This window comes from Mytilus galloprovincialis, chromosome 5, assembly GCF_965363235.1.
Source record: "Mytilus galloprovincialis chromosome 5, xbMytGall1.hap1.1, whole genome shotgun sequence".
Classification (NCBI taxonomy): Eukaryota; Metazoa; Mollusca; class Bivalvia; order Mytilida; family Mytilidae; genus Mytilus; species Mytilus galloprovincialis.
In genome coordinates this window covers 55364442-55388711 of record NC_134842.1, presented here as the reverse complement: position 1 = coordinate 55388711, position 24270 = coordinate 55364442, and the positions used below count along the sequence as shown (strand labels likewise).

General features: G+C 31.4%; 1 protein-coding gene across 1 annotated transcript; it reads right to left on the bottom strand.

Moving 5' to 3' along the window:
* Nucleotides 1–368: 368 nt before the first annotated feature.
* On the bottom strand, nt 369–22712 carry LOC143076065 (uncharacterized). Its single transcript, XM_076251697.1, has 3 exons — nt 21627–22712; nt 9346–9499; nt 369–2945 (listed from the first exon to the last, which is right to left on the bottom strand). The coding sequence occupies exons 1-3, from the start codon at nt 22677–22679 to the stop codon at nt 586–588; spliced, it is 3567 nt and encodes a 1188-aa protein (XP_076107812.1). The 5' UTR covers nt 22680–22712; the 3' UTR covers nt 369–585.
* Nucleotides 22713–24270: the final 1558 nt, after the last annotated feature.

The following is a 24270-nucleotide window of genomic DNA, read 5'->3' as shown; positions in this document are numbered from 1 at the left end:
TGACTATGTGGTATGAGTTTAAGTAGTTGTTGAAGGCCGTACAGTAACCTATACTGGTATTTAATTATGTTATTTTCAGTGTCATTTTGTCTTTTGTGGAGAATTGTCTCATAATATTGGCAATCATACCACATATTTTAATGTTTATAAATATATATGAAGACAGAAAGAAATCCATCTTCCTGTCTCTACCTCATCTAAAGTTCACGGGTCAGTGATCAAGGTTAAAGTTACATGATTTAGTATTATCTCCGAGTCAGATACTGTAAGCAGTAGGTCAGTGAATAATCCTTTATCTATGGAATGAATGTACATTTGAGAATCACCTTAAAAACCTGAAATGGTTCTCTATAACTAATACATTGTAATACAAATTAAAATATTTAATCAAAATAACAAATATTTTGTTTTACTATACATATAGTATTAATCACATATGACATACATGTATGACATAGGTTTTTATCAAATACATGTACAACATTAACTTGATTCTTGAAATACATCTTTCTTGCATAATTTGTAATGTTCCCACAAATCATATTTACAATCATATGTTTGAGAGCATATTGAACAAGTAAATGACTAAGTCTTTTTGTGAGTTGCCATATGTCTAACAAGGCCAGTTTTGCGCAAAAAAGTCTTGTGACATATTTCACATGCAAAATTTTTTTTCACAAGCCCCGAATGCTTTTCAGCATTGTGTCTCTCTAAAGAACTTTTTGTCGCCAAATTCTTATCACAAAGCTTACAATAAAATATTTGACCTGTATGAATCAACCTATTATGTCTCTTTCTACTGTATTTGTTTGGAAAATCTATCGAACACTGTTTGCATTGAAATTTTTTTCTTTTTCCGTGCACCAAGTTTGCATGGTTATCTCTATCAACTTTAGAATCAAAAGGAGTTTTACATATACCACACAAAAAGATTATTTGATTGCTATGTTTTTTCATGTGTTTTTGTAAAAGAAAATCGGCTATAAATTCTGCATTGCATATTTCACATTTATAGGTCTTTTTGCACAAATGCCACTGCAGGCCTTTTAAACATTTGAACTCTTTGTTACATATTGAACAAACGTGTAAGTTACCATGGTTACTGTCTTCTGTTTGTGATATAAAACAGTCCATGTGTGAAATCAATGGTTCCTTTTGCAACTGTTCAAAAATAGTTGCACTAGCTTGAGCTTGTAATTGTGATGCTTCTGGAATAGCGACTGCATCCTGTTCCAAAGGATGAATTGTGGGTAATCCAGGTTCTTCCTTTATACAAAATCCAATTGTTTTATCTTGATTATGATTTAAAGAGAGTTTCTGTGGTTCTAGGTGTGTTTGTATTCTATCGTAATTGTGCATTGCATTTCTTTTCGAAGAATGCATTGTTGGTAATTCAGTTTCTTCCAAAGTTACAGATTCTTTCGTATTAGGAAAACAAGAAAGGTTTTTTATTTTTTGGTGTTTTTGTAATCCTTCATTGATATGTACTGCATTTTGGTCTATCACATGAACTTCAGGCCAAGCAGGTTCTTCCTTAATGTGCACTTCAATTTTATCATGATCAGAAGCAATTTTCTGTGTTTCTTGGTGTGTTTGAAATCCCTCATTCCTGTGTACTGCATCTTGATTTAAAGGATCAACGGCTTGTAATCCACCATTGGTATGCACTGCAACTAATTCCACAGGATAAACTGTTTTACGTTCAGATTTTTTCTGTGTTTCTTCTTTTGTTTCATGTCCTTCTTTAATGTGTAATGCATCTTGTTTTAAATGATGAACTGTTTCTACTCCAGATTTTTCCTTAATTTGAGTTTCTATCCTATTTAAATGACAAGACAATTCCTTTGTTTCTAATTTAGTTTGAAATTTATTGTTGCCACTTGGATGAACTGCAACTAATTTTATAGGATAAATTTTGTATGATTCAGGTTTTTTCTTAATACAAAATTCTATTGAATTAGGATTTGAAAGTTTCTGCATTTTCAAGTGTTTTTTTAATACGTCATTATTATGTTTTCCATTTTCATGCAAATTTAGAGATGTGGGTGATTGAGGTTCTATCAACTTATGATCATATGAAAGTTTATATGCTTCAACACTTTCACGATTGTGTACTGCATCTTGGTTCAAAGGATGCATTGTGGGTAATCCAGATGTTTCCTCAACTTGAGATTCTATTGTATTAGAACTACAAGAAAATTCCTCAATGGGTCTTTGTTGTCCTTTGTTAGTGTGTACTGCATCTTGATTCAAAGGATAACTTGTTGGTGATTCAGGTTCTATCTTTATATAATTTTCTGAAGCATCATTATCAAAAGGAGGACTCACTGTTTCTAGTTGTGTTGATGATTTATCATTGAGATGTACTGCATCTTGATTCAAAGGCTGAAATGTGGAAGATCCAAGTTCTTCATTAATATGAATTTCTATTGTTTCATGATCGCCAGAAAATACCTGAATGTCATTCTGTGTTTGTAATTCCTTGAACTTATTCAAAGAAACAATTGCTTGTAAACTTGTTCCATCCTCAACAGGAATGATTTTGTGATAATATTTATTTTTTTGTGCTTCTATTTGCTTTCGATATAAATCATTATGGTTTATAAAGTTATGTTTAAATAATTCTTCCTTTGTTCCAAAGCATTTCCAGCATGATTGACAAATTTGAGGCATCGTACCAGTATGAGTAATTTTGTGCATATTGAGCTCATATTCTGTATCAAACGATCTTCCAGTTTTATCAGTACAACAATATGGACAAATGAACTGCTTTCCTTGAACCCAGGGTAATACTTTTACATTTTTGGAATAGTTGTGCTCAAAAGCTGATCTAAAAGATTGGTAATTAGTTTTGGGGATTTCATCAGCAGGAACACCTTTGGGCAGTCCAGTTTTTACTAGGTACATAGTCGGGTTACTATCATCATCATCATCATCAACTGTGTCTGGAAAAAAATTCAAGTGATAAGCAATAAACATGTATATTATTATATGAAAAAAAACTTCATGAATGCAACATTTCACAGTTTTTTTGTTGTGATATTAGCAACATATGGAATTTACTGATCGACCCCATATATATGGTATTAAGTCACTAACACACCATCATGACTATGTAACTTATAGTACAGTGAAACCTGGCTAAACCGAATTCTGTTTTTAAAAAACGAAAAACCTGTATAAACCGAACATGTTCTTAAGCACCGTCATATAAAATTATAGATGCGTTATGAACCTGATAATATACTGTACAAATCCTTGATAAAACCGAATATCAGCCAAAACCGATCAAAATCGTAAGTCCCGAAGAGGTTCGGTTTTAGCAGGTTTCACTGTATACTGTTGTTTGTCTTTTGATTCTTTTTTGCCAAAGCATAATATCAGTTTGTTTTCATCTAATTATGAGTTTGATTTGCCTTAAATTGTATATTTTGTCCCTATTTCATTTTTCTTTTCATTTAAACTTGGATAAATGGTTGGAGGATTTTAAAATTGTAATAGCATTTTAAATGTATATATACACAATTAAATAATGTTGACGACCAAGTAACAGTTCACATGAATATGATTGTATCACCCAACACAGATATAAAATTGAGAATGGAAATGAGGAATGTGTCAAAGAGACAACAACCCCGATCATAGAACAGACAACAGCAGAAGGTCACCAATGCAGCGAGAAACTCCCACACCAGGAGGCTGGCCCGTAGACAAATATCTATACTAGTACAGTGATAATGGATGCCATACTAAACTCTGAATTATACACAAGAAACTAAAATTGAAAAATCATACAAGACTAACATACCAGGCCAGAGGCTCTTTTTTATTCTGACTGTGAGCCAACCAGCTTTCCCTCTTACTTCTATCATTGTCTATATGTAGTGAACATTGTGAAGCAGCAAATATAAATTTTAAAGTCTTCCATATAACAAAGCTGGGAAAAGAATCTCACTAACAGTGGCCTCCAACAACGAGACGAGCAGGCTACCATGACACACAACAAAGGTGCATAATTCCTACATTGTTTTTTGTAGTAAATATATCTTATCCTGATTAAGAGTAATTCCTTGTAATTTGATTGGCTGATATTTTCCTAATAAATTTCAGTGCAATTTTTTATCAAGTCAATTCCAATTATCTCCCTTATACCATTGACGTAATCAATAAACCAGGTGCTCCGACGGGCGCAGCTTTATAGCACCGCAGAGGTCAAACCCTCAACAGTTGGGGCAAGTATGTTAAAACATTCAAGCTTGATACAGCTCTGAATTTGGATTGTGATCAAATTTTTGACATAATATGGGTTTATTACACAAAACAAATGTCAAGATCTTACAAATATATTGCACAATATTGTGCAATTAAAGATTTCTTCTTCAAACTTTTCAAAAATTTGAAAAATTTGGGGGAAAAAATTTGAAAACTACCACACACCCATTTTTTTGGCAATTAGCCCAAAACCTGACATTTCTTTCCCTCATGGAAAATTGGTGGCTGAATATTGTCTGAATTATTTCTGAATTCTATCTGAATAATCGTCTGAATAGGTCTGAATGTTGTATTTGTGTCTATTTCTGAATATTGACTGGATTTCGGACTATTCAGCCAGTATTCAGAAACAGAAATATTCAGAAACTAAGAAATATTCAGAAAATTTATGGTTTAAATGATGCTGTATTAAGAAATATTCAGCCATTTTTTAAGACATATTCAGCAATATTCAGAAATCTTCAGCCAACATTCTTCCAATCTTCAGCAATACTAAGAAATATTCAGACATATTAAGAAATATTCAGACATATATTAAGAAATATTCAGACATTAAGAAATATTCATATATATTCAGAAATATTCATATATATATTCAGAAATATTCAACCATATTAAGAACTATTCAGACAAATTCATCCAATCTTCAGCCTTATTAAGACATATTCAGCCATAATAAGATAGCATGAAATGGAATCAAAACCCCATTGTAACTGATTTGATCTTCCAATTAAGCCCAAGGTTTATCACTTTTTCTAAGAAACACAAAATATAGTGAGTGCTTTGATCATAGATTGATCTGAATATATTCAAATATTTAAATAAATAACATTCTTAACATCCTATCCATGAAAAAAATGGCCTGCATGGTTTGCATAAGAATAAAAACAGTAACTATGGTCAGCTTAAACCTCACTCACAAACTGATTAACTAATATAAAAATTATGTGTCAGATATAAACTTCTCTTCCTTTCTGTAATTTAAAACTTGCTGTCTCTGTACTTCAAACTTGAATTGCTGAATAAAGGTATTAAAATGGAGTCTGCATAAAATCTGTTTCATATCATTGCTGGCAGCTCATATTTAATCCCCTAAAAGTACAAAAATATCCACAAAGAATCAATTGTTCTTGAGGTTATGAAGCAATAAATTCAATAGAAACATTATTGCATTATGCATTTGTACTGTATCTTACATTGGAAGCCTAAACTCAAATTAAGACCCCCCCTTTTTATCCCTTGAAGATAAAATTGGTGACTTATAGTTTTCACTAAGTTTGTTCACCATGTTCACCCAATTTAATTTCTACATTTAATGTAGAAAGTGGTAGTGCATTTTTTAAGTTATTGACTGCAGATTAACCTAGTTACTATTTGTTTTATGAATGTGACAACAAATTTTGAACAATATATATATTCATTACATTAATTGTCTGCCAAAATTTTCTGATGTTTTCTCAGATTTAAATCCTAAATGTTTTATAATAGTGCCTCAACAAATTGCATTTTATAATAATTACAATTATCATATGTTCAATCAAAATACTTATCTGAAAACATTTGCGTTTGGATTCTCCATTTTGTTTATCCAGCGTAATCTTTGATGACGTATGCCAGTGCGTTTCAGTCAAGGTGTCAATCTCGCCCCATATCATATCGGCCCGAAATTGATTCGTCCCCGTAACGGTGTTTCAGTGAAACTTCTCAAAACATGCCGCCGGTCAGGTCACAAATTACGGCCGATTTGCAGGGTTTGCTGGTTAGTTGAAATTTAAAATTTCGAAGAGTAACTTCCCCTTAATATGGGTGTTTGAGAAATATTTAAAAATGTATTTGATCTTATTCAAATATACGTTTTCCTTTGTGAATTTTAGTTTTGTGAATAATTTCTATTGTAAAATACTGCTACAACTTGTATTTCATCTTATTTATTTTTTTTATTTTGCAGGAATAAAAAATAAAAAACACCATACACTAACGATTTTTCCCTAATAATTATGTGAAATTTGTAAACATGTACAATGTAACACTGGAAATTGCCGGTAATCACTATTTGTTAAACATTGGGATAATGAAAATAAATTGACAAGCTGAACAGTACTCACAGTTTACTGTCTTTATGATACATAACAATGTTATTACTAATCAGTGATATTAAGATGACAAGGCCCGTTTTATGAGGTTGAATTATTATGATTTTAATTATTCAAATACAAAAATGACACTTGCGTAGTATCCGATTGAAAGGAATCATATGGCCAGTTTTGTAAGGTTAAATGACCATTTAATGTACGGGTCTCCTTGATTTAGCCGGTATTGGGGGAGAACTGTATTTAGAGAAGTTTTAATGTATAAGAAACATGAATTCCTGGTGTTGCATTAAAAACATTTCCCCACTGAATGGTTATTTTATTGTCGGCTTTGCACCTTGCTGCAAAAGGTGTCAAAGCTAAAATTAAATAGCCTTTCAAAACGTCATAATTATTTGGACTAGGTACAAATAAATTGTACTGATAATAACTGTTAGAATTTAATATAAGTACCTTTTCTGCCAAAATTAATGCCCATGCACCAGTATATCCAATATCTTAATGATAATAAAGCAATACTGCTTTAATTTTCAAAAACACAATATTTTAAAGTGAACAAGTGTTTGTTCAGTTTTTCATCACTAAATGATCAAACTACTCATGAGTTTTTTTATTATGTACACTTGGTTCTCCAAAGTATTTCATAGTTATATATCAATGGGTTTAAACTGATGACTGTAACTGCATTCACGGTCATCCCAAAATGTTAGATGAAAAATAGAGGGGATTATTATTACCCCGGGATCGGGTGTTTTTAAGCTCAGGATTTCGGGATTCACTCTTTCGGGATTAGGGAATTCTTTTTAGGGGATTTCGGGACGTCGGGATTATGGGATTTCGTTTTTTAAGTCCGGGATTTCGGGATTAGGACCCCTCCTATCCCACCTCAAAAATAAGGTCAGTAGCTATATTGCCTTGGGAAAACACTGTAAGATTCTTGCACTTTTATGTTGATGAGCCAGATGAAGGATTTCAAAATTTTTGTAATCAGGGAAATTAATTCTTGCTGTTATTTGTACATTTTCAAAATATTTTATTTTATGTAGTTTTGTTGGTGAAACTTATTCACATAACATTCAGACTTTTGAAGAATTATTTTTTATGTTTCCATTTATGTGTTAAAATTAAATAACTCAGTGTAATTCAGATCTATGACTTATTTCTAGTTTTCTGAATTTTGTCTATCTTCTGAATGATTTAGAAAACTTCAGACAATATTCATTTCTATGAGATTATAATTTACTTATTTCCAGTTTTCTGACTTTTGTCTGACATAACTTCTGAATGATTTTAAAAAATTCAGACAATATTCAGATCTATATATTAGAATTTACTTATTTCCAATTTTCTGAATTTTGTCTGACATAATATCTGAATGATTAAGAATAATTCAGACAATATTCAGATATTTAGGGGTGCATTTAATTAATTTTTGGTTTCTGAATTGATCTTACTGCTGTTTCTTAATAATTCAGACAAATAAGACAGTATTCAGAAGTTCTGAATATGTCTGAAACTTTTTCTGACTAAATAAGAAGTATTCAGACAAAATTCAGAACTATAAGACAATATTCAGACACCATCAATAAACAGGTCAGACAGGATTCAGACACCTGATTTGTTCTAAGACACATTTCAGCCAAAATTCAGAAAATTTCAGCCACATTCAGCTAATATTCAGAAATTATGGTTCATGAGGGTTATACATTATTTACAAGTAGTGTAAGGAAGGTTAATACGAACATACCCAATATTGTATGTTAAATGTTTTTCAATTACCTCCCTTACACTGCTTTTAAATTGTCTAAACACAAGTTATTGTTTGAAAACTACAAAAATGCTTATTTTGGGCCAACTTTTTGGCCCCTAATTCCTAAACTATTGGAACCATAACCCACAAAGTCAGTACTAACTATCCCTTTATTGTATGGAAACTTGTGGTATAATTTCAGAGAGATTCATACACTTAAACACAAGTTATTGTTTGAAAACTACAAAAATGCTTATTTTGGGCCCCCTTTCTTGGCCCCTTATTCCTAACTATTGGGACCATAACCCCCAAAACCAATAATAACTATCCCTTCATGGTATGTAAACTTGTGGTATAATTTCAGAGATATTCATACACTTAAACACAAGTTGTTGTTTGAAAACTACAAAAATGCTTATTTTTGGGCCCCCTTTTTGGCCCCTAATTTCAAAACTATGGGGACCATAACCCAAAAAATCAATCCCAACCTTCCTTTAGTAGTAATGAACCTTCCGGTAAAAGTTTAGAAAGATCCATTCACTAATACTATAGTTATTGTCCAAAAACTAAATGTGTTTTCAGGCGACAACGCAGACGAAGATGACAACACAGACGACGACGCCATGATAGCATTTTACAACGCTAAAAAATTTGTTTGTGGTCGTATAATAAGTCTAAATATTTTGCATTCATCACAGTTTTAGAAAAAATATCGAAATATATTTGGTTGATATTGTCCTTATAATTGATAGGTTTAATACTATTTTAATACTATTTTCAAAAAAACAATAAATGTGTGGTGTGATAACAAAATCAGGATAAATAAGTTAGACAGTGTACAATTGTCCTAATAAGAAATTTATTGGGTCAATAAAATTCAAATCGAGTTAAACTTTGTCTCAGCCTTGAAATTTATTGACCAGATAAATTCCTGTTTCAGAACAAATCCATACTGTGTTACTAATAGAATTATTGTTGAAATACACATCTACAAATAGTTTGTCCTTAATTGAAATTTTGAAATTCAGGAGTAATGCAAGTTGCAATGACAAACTTTTGGAGCAGTATACTTGGGTTAAAATTCAATGTTCGAATTTTGCCCCCGTCTAATGCATTATATTTTACTTTATCTTGTGATAAAAGTCCTGAAAAATTTATCAAGTCAACCATGCTAGGATTGTTATTCCATCCACTCCCACCCCCTTAATTTTCTTTTAAGGACATGAGTTATACCTTGAGAACATGTGACATCTTGATTTGAATCTTGATTGGTTAAATTCTCTGCAGGGACAGATTTGACTTTTTTATCTTTTTTTCTGTTGGTCCTTGTATTATTCAGTCTGATGTCCACTTTTCTTTCTCTTTTTCTGCTTTTAGAAATAAATGTCTGAAATAAAAAAAAAAAAAACAATTACATGTACATTTAATAATTCTTGTGTTAATGGAAAGAAGTTCTATTATCAAAAGTTGCTGACACTAATAATATGTTCTCTTTCAGTGTGTACATATATACATATATATATATATACATTGTAACAGTACATGTATATATATGCAATAACATTTGTACTCAGACTTATCTTGAACTGAATTTTAATGTGCGTATTGTTATGCGTTTACTTTTCTACATTGACTAGAGGTATAGGGGGAGGGTTGAGATCTCATAAACATGTTTAACCCCGCCGCAATTTTGTGCCTGTCCCAAGTCAGGAGCCTCTAGCCATTGTTAGTCTTGTATGATTTTTAATTTTAGTTTCTTGTGTATAATTCAGAGTTTATTATGACGTCCATTATCACTGTACTTAAGTATACATATTTCTTAAGGGGCCAGCTGAAGGACACTTACGGGTGCGGGAGTTCCTCACTATATTGAAGACCCATTGGTGGCCTTCGGCTGTTGTCTGCTCTATGGTCAGGTTGTTGTCGCTTTGACACATTCCCCATTTCCTTTCTCAATTTTATTAAGTAATGGAAAATAACATTTAACTTCAAGGGGGGGGGGGTTATGGTTTTTTGTCGGTGTCAGAAAAAGATTTTGGCTCACAATTTTGCCAAGTTCTTCAACGCTAATTTCAATCAAATTATTTTGTTCAAAATATAACACTAGAATTAAGGTATGGGGAAAATCTAAATCAGCATACAACAGGTATATTTGTTTGCTTGAACAGACAGTCAGGAGTATTACTTGTACAAGTAATTTTTATTTTTTTTGAAGAAGTAAATATAAATATATGTATATACATTTGTAAGTAAATTTGCAGGATACTTATACAAGTGTATTTTATTTACTTGTATTGGTAAATTATTTTTTTGCCTATTAATAAGTTACATGCATGTCCCAATATCTGTATATATAGCTAGACATTCAGATTTTTTTACTTATACAATTCTAAGGACTTCTTTGCTTTTATAGAATTTTTAATTGTCTAATTCCTTTGCAGATGTCTTTACTGTTAAATCATTTACGTGTGATTTCATAGACCATAAAAATCTCATTTATCTGTTATCTTCAGCATGTTCAGAACACTGATCTTTTACAAGCCCCTTAGGTGCATTTTTTTAAGTCTAGCTTGCACAATTACTAAAGGTCAATAAGTTTCTATGTTGAATTATTGGAATAAAACATTGTACTTTAATAAATAAATTAATTATGAGCTAACCTGAGAAAAATTGTAAAAGGGAAGATTTTACATCTAAAAACTTGTGATTTGTGGGATTGTAAAAAACAATAACTGATATAAGTATATTATTATTTACTTCTTTAACTTTCAATGCAAGCAAACAAAGATTTATACTTGTTTAAGTACCCCTGACTGATAGAATTGTGTTTTTTTCATCAATTTACAAATCAGAAGGTTTTTTAAGAAAAAATCAATCATTAGACAATTTGTAATTTGCAGGTTTAATTTTAGTGACATAATTAGACAATATATGTATAAGTGTCTTGAAATATGAAATTTATTTGTATGAGGCTTACAAACGGGGTAAATGCGAGGTTCTACCAAGCATTTTCCCGCTTCGTGCCGAATACAAATAATTTTCATATTTCAAGACACTATACGTATATTGTTATTATACTGAAATCAATAAAAAAAATGTTTAAAATTTCCCTCTTGGGGTACCATTTTGGGGTATTTCCCTTTGAGCGTAGTCCAGGCGGTACAAAATTGACATTTTAAGGAAAAAGGGAAAATGAACTCCAATTAATAACATTTGATAAATCATGGTATATATAAATTACCAATTTGAAGACATAACAAGTTTAAATTTATAAAAGTTTGAGCATTGTTACTATACGTTGTCATGGTTGTGACGTGACGTAAGTAGGCGGGGCTTATAGGTGAGTTGAGGTCATTGACGTATAAAGCTAACGTTTATACGTATAGCTTTATCTGTATAGTAAAATAGCTGATTGCAGTATAATATAGATTTGAGTTATCTTTCTTTTACCAATCTTGCATTCTTACAATTTATTTTTAAAATATATTTTCATAAATGTTACATAAATTAAATCATATTATAATGTATTATTTATAATTAATGAAGGTGATCACTGTCCACCAATTAAAAATCCCTATATCTGTTCAACCAAATTTTGAAATTTTCACAGCTTTCTAAATATTTCACCTTTTTGTTTAACTTCATAGAAACCAGGTATATCCTGAATCGTACATGTATCAGCTTTCTACATGCCAATTTTCAATAGATGTTTAAAATCATATAAAAAAGAAAAGGTCTTCCGAATAGAGGTACCACTAAAAATAACCCCTGGTTTTCTGGAAATCTTAAATTAGTATACTCTGGAGTGCATTAATCCTCAATTTTGAATGCAAACTCATAAACAAGTAAATTTTAGCTCAAAATGGCCTTAATATATTTCTCTTTCACCAAAAGTTTCATTTCTGCCAATTTGTTGGTTAGTTTAAAGGGAAACTTCGCAAAAAAATCAAAAATTGATATTATGTTCATTCTGTATAAAAATGCTCAAATTCATAGATATTAAAGTTTTATTCCGCTAGATAAGCGATCACCATCGATTTTAAATTTAGAGTATCAATTCTCTGCGATCCGCCATTTTGTCTTCTTTCCCGATTAACAAAAACGATATGTCTATAAACCACAAAGAAACAAAACAACAGTAACCGATGTAGTCGTAATTGCGTGTCGATATCTTGTCAATCGTACGGTTGTTTTATCCGACTAACTAACTTGATACGAAAAATATTCTTACTTTTTTTAAATTACCATGGTCTGTTGTTTTTAAACTATTGATATTGGAATTAGGTGAAAAGTCAAAGTTGAAATCATAAATAAGTGTTCCGTGAAAATTGTTTTCGAAAATCTAATTTGTTCATAATTCTTTAAAGTAATAAACAAATATATTTTGATCTTCCCTCATCTGATCACCAGCATGGCTAAAGGTATTACTTCCAAAGGTATTGTGAGGGGTGTGAGGTGACACGTCCAGGTATTCACGGCAAGCGATTTCCTGTCGGGCTTGCAAGTTCATGCATCGTTTCACTTCTGCAGGTATTGATCAGTGTACACGGCTGATAACTTATAACTTATAACTTTCCATTTTGAACTATCAGATGAATAATATACAACTCTGTCTTACTTGTCATTACTAAACTCATACGCTTGTTTATAAATAACATTTCTGGTGTAAGGAATATAATTCATAAACATATAAATAATACCCAAAAAATAAGATTTGATGAAATTAAAATCTATTTAAATATTTTTTCCAAGGGTGAATTTGGGAAAATGTAATATATAGTCATTGTCAATAGTGAATTACAGATTGGAACAGACCAGAAATATTGATTTAAAAAAATGTACGCACTTGCCGACGATTCGTTTATACGACTGGATAGAAAGTTACGGAACTATAGCGCAATTTAAAATATATACATGTATACATTGAACATAAGAAAAAAACATATACTTTGAATAAATAGGGGTAAAAGTGTTGTAAATAGACTAGTCCACGTATGCCAACAGTATGTAAACATCGAATGTCGATAGACTATTGTATACCAGAAGAAGAAGAGAACCAATTTGATTTAAATACAGGTCGATGTATAACTTTTGCTTTGGTTCATTGAAGCTGTGGACCTAGTAAAATCACAGATTTATATTTCAATAAGATTGTTCTCGAACAAAGGAAGTAATTCGTCATCACAATTGTTGTATATGCCACTGGACGAACACTAATTATCCCCAGGGAATGTGAATATTTTGCTGGGAAACTTTTGAGTATCAAAGTTTCAAATTAATTTCGGGATTTATTTTCTTTCTTGGTATTCAATAACAGAAAAAAGAATAAATTACTTGTTCGCTAAATAGGGGTATTCTTGTCAGATAAAAGACTTTTAGTTATATTTAAAAAATAGGGAAATATGACATTAAATTGGTTCTGTCTTTTTTTTAAACATCGTTAAAAAGATGTGTGTCTAAGGTGAACGCCACAAGAACCCTGTAATACTAGTACGAGAGTATAGCATGTAAACATTCCTTCTCAATAATATGGTTGTATTGGAAATCTTTTCATACAGATTGACAACTCATTGTCCGATATGCATGTAATATTTGCCACATGACGCCCATAGTTCTTTCTACCATCATCATCTTATTCTGTGATATTGCTGTAAACATCGATGGTTCACACCCAAACAAAATGGGAGTAATGGACCATCAGAGCTTCTCCGTGTTATACACTTGTCAAATATATAGACGAAATTTCTGTATTGAAATGAATCTACATCTCACAAACAGGATTTTCAAATAACGATTGTGAGTAATCACCTTACAAACCAATATAAACGTATGGCAAGATATAACCATGAAGGAATTTAGTTTTTGTCAGACGCAAGAACTCATCACTATATATATCATAAACGTATACGTATATATATGCATACAGTTTCAAATATTAAGAACAAGCGGTCGATGTCGATAGTCTGTTTTCTAACTGTTCAGAGTTAGACATGTCACTTGTTCATTCTTGGAAGCCTTCATATTCCCCGTCTAACGATGGGAACTCTTTCTGATTGTGTTGACTATAAATGCTTGTATGGTAATTCTGTCGTTGCATTTCCTCTCCTTTCCCAACAAACAAACGAACGAAACGCCACTAGTCTGATTTCTCTGGAGGTCATCCTCAATGGCTCTTATACGTCAGGAAACTTACATGTATACTAATAATGATTGTTTCAAGAACAACGATGTATGGACGAACTATTATAAATTCGTCAATATCAGTTATGCATGACTAAAATATAACTTTTATTACAACTACTGTATTACTTATTTGGATTAATGACGGCTATCATGTTCAACATTGCACAAATATTATCATAGAATTTTAAAAAAAATCCTCAAAAATCCTCAAAAGAAATAATGCCTTAGCTTAGATAATTGATATTCTTTTCACAAAAAGTTCGTGTAAATGATTGTCAAATGAATTTAATTATGTAAGAATAAAATGTTAAAAAGAAACTAAAAAAAAATCATGCATGTTGTATGTTGTATTTTTTTGTCAATTAAAAACTTTAAAATTGCAATAGTTTTATTAGCATTTAAACACAGCCAGATTTGAATACAAGTTAAGAAATTCCGGTAAAGTCAATGATATCAAACAGATGTACAATGGTATATCAAATTGGGTAATATTGCATTTAGTTTTTATAAAAGATTAAAACTACTATTTTTTGCTTCATATTTGAATCTTTACGCCAATTGCCGCTAAGAAAGTAATCAAAAATTGTTTCCTTTTATTTTTATACACTTTCGGAATTACGAATCTGAATTTTATTTTCAATTAATTTACACAATTTAATTATTGTATCTTTATTCTCATCGTGTATTAAATCTTAGTGTATTAACATCGTGACAGCATACTCTTTCTAATCCTTTCTGTTTATCCTTTCCAAATAACAACATTTATACCTGTGTACGCTTGAACTCACACCTGCGGCTAAATAGCTACAAGGTAAACGAATTGACCTCAAGCCGAGAAATATACAGTGACCTTTACAAAATAATATACACACTCTGCTCACACATTAGTTGCATTGAAATGATTATCAAAACAATAACGGTAAATAGAACTGAAATATTTTCAGTTCAATATCAGTAAAAATGTTCAATAAATATTTTATGAAAAAAATCTCAACAATAATTAATTAAATTTATTCAAAAACATTTACTAGAGATAATTTTATAGGAGTTTAATTCAATCAATACAAAACGGTATATGCATATTCATTTTCGTTCATTCTTATATTGTGGTTAATAACTTCGACCATTCGTCAGCTGTGCGCTTTTAATTACGTATATTGTCGATAAGCTATAAGAGTTAAACAGATTTTATTTTTTCCCAGAATTCAATAAATCGGGCTAATACGTCACGACCCACTCGAGAATTCAACCAAAAAAGTTACAAATACTTGATTTTCTCCGTTATTAGAAGGAATATAAATTTAAAACTTTGCAAATGTGTTTTTTATGTTAAGATGAACATAATTAGATGATAAGTGAAAAATCGCGGAATTTCCCTTTAAGTAAACATTATGAAATCAAATGCATTATTTTTTGTCCTACAGTTTCTTTTCACATATGTTCTAAATTTGCATGATTTGAGGAAGAAATTGGTGGTGTGACACCTAAATGTCAGAATGTATTGTCTAAAATCAATTTATATATTTTTGACTACATTGTATATTATCATTTATTTTTTTTTAATGGATATGCCCTTTTGAGATGTACCTAGGTGAGGTTTAGGAATTTTTCATGCTCATAAAAGATCTTTATCACTTTAAAAACAAGCTTAAATTAAAGCGGTTCTAGATTACTTTTCTTTGGTTTGTGACTGAGATATAATACCAATGCAAAAACTCAAATGTAAGCATGGTAAGTAAAAGTCAGTATCACCCTTAAATTCTCACCATTTCAAATAATGAAACAATCTCGAAAAGAAGCTCCTTAACCTAGCTATCATATGATATATCTTATAATTATGTTCCTTAACTTATGCTCTTCTTGACTTACACAATGTAGCATAATTTTTATAATTTAGATGTTTTGTATCAAATCATTAATGGTTAATTTGGTCACTCCATTTTCCGTGAAAAGACCAATTGCTTTTGTTTTGATTATCTTTTTTTCTTTCACAGTATTATCATGATTATCATGATATTATTTCATAAGATGTCGCTTAGATATTTGGTAAATGATCATATTAAACAGTTTATATGCTTATAAAACTGACTGTGTTTTAAACAGAACACTTTTTCTTGGAAGAGTTATCTCCCCAAGCACTATTTTTCAGGGTTCTCGCTAAGGATTTTTGAAGATATTCTATTGCAAAATTTGCAATATAATTTATCATTTTAGTCTACATTACCTTTAATTGAGCAATGAAAAAACTCAGATTTCTTTTTAAAATATTGCTATAAAATGATGACATTTGTGTTCAGATTATACAAATATTTCAATCTTGACGCATCTTTGGACTCTATAAAAAAGAAGATGTGGTATGATTGCCAATGAGACAACTGTCCACAAGAGACCAAAATGACACAGGCATTAACAACTATACACTGCTATAGGTCACTGTACAGCCTTCAACAATGAGCAAAGCCCATACGGCATAGTCAGCTATAAAAGGTTTTGAAAATGGTGAGTCCAGACAGATTCTCACAAGTCCAGGACTCATGGACTCGCCTTAGTAAGAACCCTGTTTTGTTGTGGCCACTACTACGCATCCAATAAAAGATTGCGACAAATTAAGTTTACCAAATTATGCTCTCTATACATGCTATATTAACTTAAGGATGTTGAATTCAGTTTACGCGGAAGCGTTATGGAGATACAAATGTATATATCCATATGAGAGTTATTCACCCTTAAACCGAGTTTTAATATTTTCATATCAAATTAAAGAACCTTAGTGAGCACACTCACATACCCCACGTCCCCACATTGTCATTGGAGAAATTAAATAAGTGTAAGAAAAAAAAATTGTATAAGAAAAAATATTGAATAATAATTTCCTGTCAATATGCACATCAACATAGTATGTCCTTATTATCTACAAAATTTCATGAAATTCTGTTGTGTGGTTTCAGAGGAGTTGAGATGACAAACTGTTGCAGAAGTACATTGAAGCAAATAAGTTCAAAGGGGCGTAACTCCTAGATCTTTATGGGTGGAAAGACCCTCAATGTTTTTCTGAACAATAGTGGTTTTTAATTATATTATGAGTTTGTGCCAATACAATATTGTATTTCAGTTATTTGCACCTTGTTATTCCCAAACTTACCAGAACTTTAGCCAAAATATAATGCAATTTGGTCTCTTGTGGATAGTTGTCTCAAGAGGGTCATAATGGGGGTACGCACCTTCATGTAGAATAATGGTATAAAAAGTTCTTGCCATTATATGCCATGAACGCTAATTTTTAGTACAACATGTACATGACCATAAAAGGTACATGTACATTTGTACTTGTACACTTTCTTTAAAATTTACTGATTTGACAAAACATGTTAATTTTTCCGGAAAATTTTGATAAGGATAAAAATTTGAGACCTCTAGGATGACAAATCATGACATTGGTAAGTCAGTCAGGGGTCCTACTTGTACAAGTAATTTTTGTTTACCATGTTTACTTGAAGAAGTAAATTTTGATATACTTATATAAGTAAATTTGCAGAATTATACTTATACAATTTATGAATTTTATTTACTTGTATCTACAATGTAGGTAAAAAAAAATATTGGCTAAGTTATATGTCCCTCATGCCTTAGACATTCAGATTTTTTTACTTATATATAACAAATGAAAAAGTCATCCTATATGGCTAAGTATTCAGTAAAGTGCTGTTTCAATGGGTGTCCCAGAAAAATGCATTTTTTTCATATTTTAAATTATTTTGAGTTTTAATGCAGGTAGCTAATCAATTCACTGCATGATGAAGAGATAATATAAACAGTCTCATATGAAAAGTTTATTGTTGAATAAAGTATTTTATAAATGAAGTGTTGAATTCCCTATTTTTTGCATGCTTATTTTGTGACATGGTCGAATGACCCAAAATCAAAATTGTTTTATTAACCTTTTTGTATGAATGGCAACTAGGTAAAAAGGATTTTCAGGTAAAACAATAGGGTTGGCAAGGTTAAGGACACTAAAACATGAAAAATCATCGAAAAATAAGGATTAAAAACAATTTTAAATGGTCATGTTGTTGGACTAACATTTTCTGTCTTCTTCCTATGTGAAAATGAAATATAAGTTATGTAACAATAGAGGGCAATTAAATGCACAAAATATCTTGAGGCTTGAGCTTATTAACTAAAATGTGATAATTCATCATGAAGTTACAGCAGAAAGTTTTATTTTTTTCAGGAATTGTCATTAAAGTTTACTCTTGAAAATTCTGTCCAACCGTTACGGGCGAACATTTCAATTTTCATTTGCAAGTTGCCAACTCAGTTTAAGTTTTTTTTAATGTTTATGACAACAAATTTTACTACAATCGCAATGTGCATACGGTATTGCTGTCAACTGTTCCTTTTTACTTGAGGTCAACGACATTAAAGGGGTGAACACTCTTTCTGTCCAACCAAGAGATGGAAGTTACATCCAACATTTGTCCAAAAAAATGTTACGTCCAACATCCAAGATATTCTCTAAAATGGCTACCACAAGTCACAGAATCAATTTCGCTTCTACTTTGACAATTACTTAACCTTAAATACTACCATATAAATGAAAAATAAAGAGGTTTTAAACTGTTGACAGTCTAAATTTGACATAATTTTGAAAATTAGGACGTAACAAGAGTCCATTAATTTTCTGTTGGACGAACCGTAGGACAAAATCTTCTAATGTCGGACGTAACAGCTTTTTAAAAGTAAAAAGAACCTTGTTAACAACTAACAAGTCCACATAAACTAAAAAATAGTTCTCAGACCCTTCCTAGTCTCTTCTTAAGAGGTGCCCATTTTTAAATTCCCATTAGGATCAGTAAATTAATGAATTCTGTCCTATGTTTGTCCGACAGGGAATATAATCTGTCCTATGTTTGTCCTACAGTTTTTTATGGTTTTGTTTTATCCATTTATTTAATAATGAACCATTTTACCTCTTGCTGAGGAACACCAGCTGTAGATATTAGTATAAACAGCATAGTTTTGATTTTGTTTTTGACTTTCAATGATGCAAATGGAACAAATTCTCATCCAAAAATGTCCCCGTTTGTCCGACATATTTTAAGATTTTTCCAACTTATAAGTTAGTTTTTGAAAAATTTAACAAAATGATATACTTTAATTGAAGATCTCATGAACTGTCAGAGAAAAATTGATATATTTATTAACTAGGCCTTCATATAAAAGGAAAATATTCAATTTTTCAATGTCCTGTTACGTCCAACATAACCTCTGTCCAACATGCTATTTAGGTCTAATTTTATGTTTTCTGACTAAATAACTATCTTTTTACATGTAAAACCCTAAACTAGAATCATTCTCCTTTCAGAAAATCATGTTATTAAGATTGAAACAGCTACTTTTAAAATCATACATGTTGTCACACACTAACAACACTATACTGAATACTTAGCCATATTCTTTTCTTAATTATGCTTAGGATTTCTTTAATTTGCTCTAATACATTGTAATAGAATATATAAAAAATATGAGGCAAGTTGGGAAAAATAATCAATTAAAGGCAAATTGTTTTTACATTTCAAAACTTGAGACTTTTTGTGGGAATTGCAAAAAAAATTTACTGAATTTGCATGAATTTTTACTCGACATTCTTAATTTGTCTGAATAATTTTAAAAAATTCTTGACATAGTATGTATTTGTCTAATATTCATGATATTTTAGGTTCTTGATTTTTCTTGACAAGTGTCTTGGCAGTATGAACATTGTCTTAAAATTTCTCGACACTTCCTGTATCATCTGATAAGAGTCTTGATTTAAGTCTGGACCAATTCTTGACCGTCTTAAATTTGTCTCGATCTGTCTTGACATATTCTTGACATTCTTAATAATGTCTGAATATGTCTCGACACATTTTTGACAGTCTTATATATATATAAATATATGTCTTGACACTATCTAAACAGTTAAAATTTCACCTGAAATGTGGACATACTTATTATTCCTGGAGTAGATAATAATTTTCTTTTAATCTTTGTGAATTATTCAATTTGCTTTCATGTTAGAATAATTAACTTCATTTTAATTTGTAATTTTGATGAAGAAAATTCATTTTAATTCATTTTTTTTTTTTTTTATCATCAAAATGATGATTTTCATCTATCAACAAACTTTTTATATTGTTGTGGCATGGTCAGTCAACTGAAAAGATGTATGGCTGATTACACTACAGGTAAAGCAGTAATTTCTATTTGACAGTTGTGTGTACTCTGCAGGGGTGTAATACCTTAATTTTATGGGGAACATCCTGTCCAGATGACATTACACAATTTTTTCTTCTGTTAAATGAATGATTTGCTATTTATATAAACCACATTTTGGTACAATAATTATTTACCATATAAACATTGAATATCAATGAATATATTATGAATGTTGAATGAAATATGTCTACAGTATGATTGGTTTTAATCATTTAATTTATAAGATTTAGGAATCAAAATTTGTAATTATTTAAAAACCCACATTTAAATTAATTCATCCTTTAGATTTCATAGCCATATTTACATTTGTAAAAATATTTAAATACTCAAATTTTAAATTATTTTACATGCCCAAACTTTTATTTTTGTTGTAAGAAGTGTAACTTGAAACAACAGTATATCATATAAAGAGAAATCAAGTTTAAAGTTATATCATGAATATTGGTCATGATTTGTAGAGCTGAGACAGACCTGACAAGTAAAATCAAGACCCAATTCCAAATGTTCAGAATATGTCAAGCCATACTGAGAAAAAATAAGAATGTCGAGAATATGTCAAGAAATTTGAAGACAGTATTCAAATGTCAAGAATTTGTCTAAGGGAGCTACCATTTGATTTTATGGGGGGGGGGGGGGGGCTAGGATGAAATTTGAAAAAAAATAGGCAGGACAGGAGTTTTGAGTTAAAAAAAAAGGCAGGATGTGACACTTGCAAAAAAAAAGTCAGGACTACAATTCAGGTAAAAAAAGTCAGGATAAACTAAAAAAAAAAAAAGCAGGACCGATTAGAGTGAAAAATAAAAAGGCAGGACAGAGATTACAGCTAAAAAAAAATGCAGGACAAAATTTTTCATCCTAGCCCCCCCCCCCCCATAAAAATCAAATGGTAGCTCCCTAATGTCAAGAAATTTTAAGACCTTATTCAGAATGTCAAGAATATGTCCAGTAAATTTCATACAAATTTAATGTAAATGAGAATTTGTCAAGAAAAAATAAGACGCAAGTCATACTTTTGGAGAATGTCGAGTAAAAGTACATGCAAAATAAGTTTACCTCACTTTCCCATTCATTACCTGATTACTGTCATCAGTACCTCTTGTAGGTCCCAGAGAACAACCAACGGTCTCTGAACTACATGTATCAGCTTGTTCAAGTCCAAGTGAGCAACTAACCGTCTCTGTATACATATCATCAGCTTGTTCAAGTCCCAGTGAGCGACCAACATTGTCTATATTATCAGCTTGTTGATCAAGTTCCAGTGAGTGACCAACAGTCTGTATATTATCAGCTTGTTCGAGTCCCAGTGAGCAACTATTATTATCTATATTATCAGCTTGTTCAGGTCCCAGTGAGCAAACAACATTGTCTATATGATCAGCTTGTTCAAGTCTCAGTGAGCAACCAAAAGTCTCTGTATTATCAGCTTGTTCAAGTCCCAGTGAGCGACCAACAGTCTCTGTGACTGTGTTATCAGCTTGTTCAAGTCCCAGTGAGCGACCAACAGTCTCTGTGACTGTGTTATCAGCTTGTTCAAGTCCCAGTGAGTGACCAACAGTCTCTGTGACTGTGTTATCAGCTTGTTCAAGTCCCAGTGAGCGACCAACAGTCTCTGTACTCTCAGCTTTTTTTGATACATTTTGATCACAATTATTAATTGTAGAGGGTTTTGCAGCAATGTGTACATACTTTGCTAAGTTAGTAAGTTCATTAAATGAAAAAGCCTCCTTACATGTGTCATTTTTTTCTACTCGGTTTGAGGTGTCTCTCGGTGAACGTACAGTGTCACTTTGTTTACTTGATTGCTCAACCGTTTCTATTGATTTTAATAATCGAGCCCTCGTCTTTTTTGCTTCCTTTTCTAATCGCAACACTCTTTCGACTGCTCTATAACACTTTAGACAGACACCGTTATCATCTTTCTTTTTCCTTTGCAAATTTCCAACTACCTTTTCTATCTCGCAAAAACGTTCTGAGGTCAATTTCAATTTTCGATGAAGAAATTTATTAGTTATTACAATGCCGTCGCTTTTTGTTTCTTTCTGTATAAACAAAAACCCACAAATGACACATAAATTCTCTACAAATTCGGTCAAATTAGACGAAGATTCTGCACTGGGTGCTTCCATGTTGTTGTTGTTCTCATCGCATTACTATTACCTGTAAGCACCGAGGAGTTCCGATAAACTTTATTAACTTGTAGTGAAATGAAAGAAGCGATCTGATTGGCCGAAATTAATGTTCTCCTGACCCACACGATAGGGTAATTAATCACCATGCACCTCTTTTCTTTCTTTATAATTTTAATAACACACCCTAGTCCTATAACATATGACCTCGGAGGCTTTATTCACTATTTACATTTGCTGTTCTGATATTTTCTTTTTACTATCAATGTGCCACCCGAGGTCATATCGCGATAGGCCAAACACGCGTAGCATGAAAAAATTTTTAATTCTGATTTGACCAGTCACGTAAATGTTTTAAATATGTTAAGAAGTGATTACTTACCTGAATTATGGTAATTATATTTATTGTTTCTCCTTAAATAATCCAAAAGAAAGAAAAGTTTATCCAGGTCATTGATGTTGACACCGGTGAAATTCAAAAACTCTGGTCAACATAAAAATCGAAATTTGGAACAAAACGATTTTTTTCCAAATTATATTCCTCCGTTATTGGAGCACCAGTGCCAAAATGGTACTAAAGTGAAGTAATAAGTGATGATCATGAATTAAAAAAATCGGCATCTTTATCAATACTATATTTTCTTAAATAGATATAAAAATTATATATAGATAACCATATACAGTTTATGTATATAATATGTCCTTAACAGAAAATCTGAAAATTTGATAGCTTCTGTAAATGATCGTCTACATTGCATTTCTGAAAATGGATCAGGATAAGATTGTAACAGTATACATTGCAATTTAGTAAATGTATCAGAAATAGACTGCTATACCCGGCGAGCGAGGCAATCCTCATTCACCGTCTATTATGATTTCAGTCTGTGGTATGTACATTGTAATTTTCATTGGAACAGAAATAGACTGCCATTCTCGGCGAGCGAGGCAATCCTCATTCACCGTCTACTACATTTCAGTCTGTTTTTTTTTGTTTTATACATGGATCACAAATATTTTTTGTTTAATACATGGATCAGAAATATTAAAAAGAATATGTGGTATGATTGCCAGTGAGACAACTCTCCATAAGACATCAAATTGACACAGAAATGTACAACTATAGATACGTCTCCTATACCCGGCGAGCGAGGCAATCCTCATTCACCGTCTACCATACCATATTTCAGTCTGTATTTGTAGTATTTACATTCTGAATTTCATTTAAAAATTTCTGTACACTAAAACTACATCTTGTGTGACACTGACATTTAGAGGCACAAAGTGTACAACACTTGCACATGCTGCATTGACACCAATCCAATTCACAACCTTCACAAGATTCTTTTTCAATTTCTTGATTGCTGTCTTCATCAAAAAATACATCTAAAATTTGCTTTCGAATGCATTTCCCGTCTTTATTTTTTACAATATCAGCAATATCTTTGTCTGTTGTCTTGAGGGCAAGAGTAAAGTTGTCATACAAGATCAAACTATATCCCTGTCGACCATCCCTAGCACAACGACCCGCCTCTTGCCAATAGGAAAGAACTGTTTTTGGACAGCCAATATGGACAACTAAGTCTATGTCTGA